Genomic DNA, 5,957 nt, shown 5'->3' on the forward strand with positions numbered 1-5,957 from the left:
TGATTTTTGTCTTTTTTGCTGTCGGAGTCAGCTTGGATTCAAGGACCGAGAGGACAGTGTTACCAATTAGTAGAATTTTTACCCTTGGAAATTTTTTCCTTTTATCTTCTGGTACACGATTTCTGATACACGAAGTCAGGAAATGTATTAATCTGTTTGCTGAAAAAGCAATCAAATATTTATTGTTAGCAATGTATTCTTTCGTTAACATGTACATTTATTATCATATGTATCATTATAATTGTTAACAAGTTCTGAAAGTGTACATTTATAATTTACATATATATTTTAATATTACATTTTAATATTAACATTAACGTAATAAATATGTATATCACAATAAAAGAAACTGTTGCACAACAAAAAATAAAACTCATAAAATTTAAAATTAATCCTCATGTATATAAATACAAATGACATATATGAAATTTATATATAAGTCTACATATTAGGCATGCACCAAATTGTAAAATTACCGAATATCGGTTATCGGATATCCGAGAATGTAATATCGGATATCCAAGAAAACAATTTCTTTGAGTCGCATATCCAATTGGATTCCGGGAAAATGTCTTCTCAAAAAACCTAGAAAAAAATTGTAATTTTGCAACAATGTATAAGATGTTATAGCATTAAGAATATGCATACTTATTTCTACATTTGTATAATAAAACTAACATTTGTATAATAAAAAATTAACAATTTAATGATAAAATTTCAACTGAATATATTCCAAGATACTAATGATATCCGGCTATTCAATCGAATAATACAAAAGTTCCAAATAATACCGGATACCGGATACTTTTCGGTGCATCCCTATTATACATATAAAAAGCTTGTTGACTAGCACATTTTGTGCTCTGCAGCGAGACCAGCATTACGTAGTAGAAATTTGCTGTTGAATCCAAGGTACATATTTGGCCACGTCTACATAGACGATATACTTCGTAGGATTGCATTGAAAAGATGCATTGCCATACAGCGCTCGCGAAGCAACACCGCGCAACTTATAACGTCTTGTGATAGGATCGAAAAGTACCAGTCCGCTTCCACTGTCAGCATTACAATTATTCCCGTCTTGTAATCCGGCGCAAAATGTGCGCTTTGAGGTAAGAGAAATAAAAGCTGAGTCGCTCCAGAGACAGTCCGCCTGTAATCTCCGCATCATTATTGTCATTTTCATCATTTGTATAATTTCCCAACAAACATAAAGTTACGTGTAACGTACTTGATTGTAATTTTCTACAGTATTTCTCAACAATATAACGCATGTATTATATTACAGTCACATTGTTAAATGAGAAATTTTAACTAACATGGTACGTTATACTTGGTAACTTTGTGTTGCTAGGATTTATAATGACAGATAATACACGATAGAAAATTCGTCAACATTTTCTGTATATTATTTCTGGAATGTGGAGAATTGTATCATTTTTTAAGAATATTTGTAAAAAAAACTTTGAGGGTACATTTTCATCGCAGCTCTTATCGATTTAATTGCTCTTATCGATTTAAAAGCAATCGGTAATTTCATTAATTTTACTCGAGAGTATAATATATAGATACCGGATTTTTATGCAAATATTTTTTGTAGACACAAATATGCAAATATTTACACAAATAAATATGCATTTTTAGAATGTTTTTTTAATAAGATAAATTTCTATTTTGATATTATTTTCCAATTCTTTCTAAAAAAATATGAAATTGCAGAAAAATTCGATGTCTAGTAATATGTTTGACAAATTCATTGGATGTATATGGAGAATAACTCTCTCATAATACTAAATAATTGCCTAAAAATAGTGAATCATTCGATAGGTATATAATAGAAATATTGCACTTTTGTTAACAATGCAAAAATCTTTAAGTATTATCCTTTTTATGATAAATGCGATATTCCAGATTGATCGAGCTATCTTTGCATTTGAAACGTTTTGTTTTTAGAGAATCTTACTTGCAATTTGAATTCCTATACTTATTATGTAATCAAATAACGAAAAACAGAAATTCGGTTTTTGATCTTTACCTGACTAACTATCGATACTCTAGCCATCCGTCGCTCGTCGGTGTTAAGATGACCGAAATCATCTCTGCCCCATCCCACAATATATCCTGTTTTATCAACAACGTTTTCAAGATCGGTCGAACCGGACCATAGACAAATTGGTTTAATGAATGGACTGTACTCGACGTTTAGTCTCATGATCAAAATCGCTAAATCAGAATCACTGTTGGTCGTGTATACGTAGTCGGGATGAATTTTGTAGCTCGCAACGTCGCGATTAATGGTTTTATACCATTGATCCAAACTAAATTCTCCAAAGGCTAAGTACAAATTGTTGAGATCTATGGTGTTGTTGCCACGTTTCAAACAATGAGCCACTGTAAAAAGAAGATGTACATAAATTACATTTTGTTAATAATCCACAGTCTCTTATGGAAAATAAATTAAATATTAAGTTATATGTTTTACAGATATATATTTTATATAGATATACATTCACAAATCAGATTCTTTCTAGAATAGAATTTTTTTCTAGAAAACGATAGAAAAATTCTATTGTTGTAAATACAGAACCTGATTTGTGAATTCACTAATTTAAATCAAATCTTATAAGAATCTTGTACAAATTTTATAGAACCCGATAAAATACGATAAGTTTTCGATCAATATCCGATCAATTGTGATGCTCGCGAGATCAACGATAGAAAATGATACAAACTTATAAAAAACGATACAAATTTTAAATTGATAAAAATCTTATCGTTCTCTATCTATTTTTTTTTAGGATTCAATCGTTGCATTGGAATATATGTAAAGAAAGAAGCTATCGATCAATACATGAAGAATAACTAGTAATATTTAATTTTTTTCCTTTATTTTCTTAGCATACCTGTTAAGACATGTCTGGTTGTTAAAATGGAACCGGCACACATGAACTTATTTATAAATTCGTCATTTATTAAATTATAGATTGCCACTACCCATGGCCATTGGCCTGGTAACGTCACCGCACCATTGGACATTTTACTATTTGTATCATCGGTGTAATAGTTGCTAGTGATACCACATTCGTTGTTGGCATTCTCATTAGAAGGAGAGACGATAGTGGACGTGGTTCTGTATGAAACCACGGCAGCTGTTCTGGTACAGAATAGATATGATAACAACGCAATTAAGATAAGGTGCTTAGCCATCTTCTGAGATTCTGTTCAAAAATTAATATAATACATGATTTATAAATGTGCTTAACTTATATGAATTATTTTTAATATTTCGCATAATTTTGTCTGTTTTTAATCAAAGTAGTAAACATTAATTTCATAGAATTTTCCATCCAGAAGAAATTTTTTATTTGAAAAGAACCAAAAAAAATCAGAAATTTGTTTCAAAGGAAACTTAAGAATATTATCAAATTTATTATGCTTATTTATAAAGCGATTATATAATTAACACTCATATAATTAATATCTATATATCTCATTATGTTAAATAAACTTTAATAAAATTACAATAGAAAATAAGATTCGTGGCATACGTTACGAAATTATCTCTTTCTATTTACTATAAGCGAAATAATAGATCATAAATCAAATAAGTTTGAATTTGTTTTAAATAAAATGTCATGTATAAAATTATCAAAATGTAATGTAATACAGTGTATTAATTATATAAATCTATCATTAACAAGCATTCGAAACAAACAAATGATATTTGAACTAATAATTTCTTGTTAAAATTGATTTTTTTTTTAATTTCACAGTTTTGTCTACATTATATGATTTTATATTATATTATTTATAATTTTTCATGCACTATAACATTAAATAATTTAACCCTCAACTACAACTTTGAAAAGTAAAGTTAATTTAATATTTTGATCCCGAAATACCTTTCTTTCGCTTTAACTTCACGAATCTACAACTTTCAGATCTAAAGAATTCAAGCTAGATTTTTTAAAGCATTCTATTATATGAAGTATAGAATGCAACTGAACTTCTGCTGACGACAATTAAGAAAGAAAGATTCAAAATTTTTTATGTAGAATTTAGAATATGAATACCTATAGTATATATCAACCATACAAAAGTGCCAATTAATTAAAATGTTTGTTCGAGTTCATAAGATTTGATGCTATAGTCGAAGGTTAATATTTATCCATAATGTTATAATATTATAAATACAGTTATATAAATTATTCACTACCCGCACGGAAAAAAACACAGTTGAACTTCACTGATTCAGCAAATCTACAGTCATAATATACAGACAGTCAATTTTCTATATTAAAATAGCAAAATTGACAGCTAACATTAGCGATTTGTTAAACCTTCTTATCTTCTTCAAAGATCAAATCTTCTTAGCTATCGATGTTGAATTCGCGTAATAAATTATAGGTTTGCTGTATCATCCAATTAATTTTTTTTCCGTGCGATACTTGTACTTGTGTATGTATTTATTTTTTAAAATCAATTTCATAGCCATTATAAGTTATTTAATAATTGCTTGTATTACAACAATTGTTATTAATGGAAAATAATTATATGGAAAATAATTTCTTCATAAAATATATTAAACTGAATTAAAAACTACTTTAATTTCTATTACTAAACATTGTATTCACTTGATAACTCTTGTTGAAAGATCAATTGTATGACCTATATCGATACGTCATGGGGAGGTCAGCAAATAATAATTTTATTTTTATCGTACTGTATTAATTTTTTTAAATAGTATAAACACTTCTATTTTATGATGATTACGATATTTCAGATCAATCTGTGTTTAACAAGTTGGTCAATCTAATTGCAACATTCCATCTTTAAAAGAATGGAATAATTTAAATTCAATAATCTTTCTAAATAACCCGATTTTTTAATAAAAATAATCTTTATTTATATATAAAACTATTTGTTAAAAAAAAGTTATTAAATAAATCCGCTTTAAGATTTGAATAAAATGGCGAATATTTAAATTATCTATTAATAAATAAACGTAACATATAGAGTTAACAGTGAATGATATTCAATCAAGCAGTTAATTAAACAAGAATTTTTAATGATGCATCTAAATTTTTCATAAATTTGTCATGTTCCTATTGGAGAACCCACAAGGTTTCATTAAAAAGACATTAAATTTGAATGGAATAAACAAATAAATTATTTAAATATATATAAAAATTCCACTTTTAAATCGCACAATAAAACTCACGCGTTTTTTGGAAGAAACTTTCACTTGTTAGTTATGTTTCCAGTTAATTTCTTTTAAAAAAAAGAATTGTTTCATAAAACAGACTCTTGTATATCAATAAGTGTATCTTACGAATTCTATGAACATATATTGCACTTCAATTAGTCAATCATGAACCGGTTGTATTTGTACAATCACCGCATCGAATATAATCTGCGCTTTATTTAACGAATTTCAAACTTTAATATAAATTAAAGCGACTCTCACATATAATTGTTTCCTTTTACTTATCTTCTCGTTCACATATTTATATTTATATTTATTTCTGAGATACTTTTTTGAAATATTTTTAGCAAAATATTCTTATATATTCTTATAATAAACTTTTTAATGGTTCAATGCTGCAACAATCGGCTCCAAATATTTAGTGTCTTAATCTTCTGAACACGCTTCCACAGTTTCATCAAATCTTCGCGAGACTGACCAGTTCTCGAATGTCTCGAAGCAGTTTCCATGCTGAAAACGTGTTCGAATGATACGGTAGTGGGGTACTAGTCAAGGTGATCATGAATCGAGTCATGTAATTTATATTTTTTATTGTATTCATTCAGGATTTTTTACAAGCCGCTTCGGACGAAGCGTCTCATTCGGCTCCGTTATGATTATCGAAGCAACTAAAAGTTTACTGGAGTATTTTTTAACGACGTGTATATCCATTCGTTTATGCACACAACATTAAAAAATCTGTCACAAAAAC

At 28.0% G+C, this 5,957-nt stretch overlaps 1 protein-coding gene across 1 annotated transcript; it reads right to left on the minus strand.

The window, feature by feature from the left end:
- Window positions 1-815: 815 nt before the first annotated feature.
- On the minus strand, window positions 816-4,278 carry LOC108685012 (serine protease gd-like). The gene is made up of 4 exons (XM_018189610.1): window positions 4,217-4,278; window positions 2,904-3,218; window positions 2,036-2,391; window positions 816-1,153 (listed from the first exon to the last, which is right to left on the minus strand). Exons 2-4 carry the CDS (start codon window positions 3,205-3,207, stop codon window positions 881-883), a joined length of 933 nt encoding a protein of 310 aa, XP_018045099.1. The 5' UTR covers window positions 3,208-3,218; window positions 4,217-4,278; the 3' UTR covers window positions 816-880.
- Window positions 4,279-5,957: the final 1,679 nt, after the last annotated feature.

The sequence above is a fragment of the Atta colombica genome, unplaced genomic scaffold (assembly GCF_001594045.1).
Source record: "Atta colombica isolate Treedump-2 unplaced genomic scaffold, Acol1.0 scaffold142, whole genome shotgun sequence".
In the NCBI taxonomy this organism is placed as follows: domain Eukaryota; kingdom Metazoa; phylum Arthropoda; class Insecta; order Hymenoptera; family Formicidae; genus Atta; species Atta colombica.

What these genes read in the sequence shown, in the direction of transcription:
- LOC108685012 (XM_018189610.1), bottom strand. Translation starts at nt 3,207, where the DNA reads ATGGCTAAGCACCTTATCTTAATTGCGTTGTTATCATATCTATTCTGT. An exon ending in AACCAGACATGTCTTAACAG is followed by an intron (nt 2,392 to 2,903) that starts GTATGCTAAGAA and finishes TTCTTTTTACAG; the next exon opens with TGGCTCATTGTTTGAAACGT. An exon ending in GAGTATCGATAGTTAGTCAG is followed by an intron (nt 1,154 to 2,035) that starts GTAAAGATCAAA and finishes CGGAGATTACAG; the next exon opens with GCGGACTGTCTCTGGAGCGA.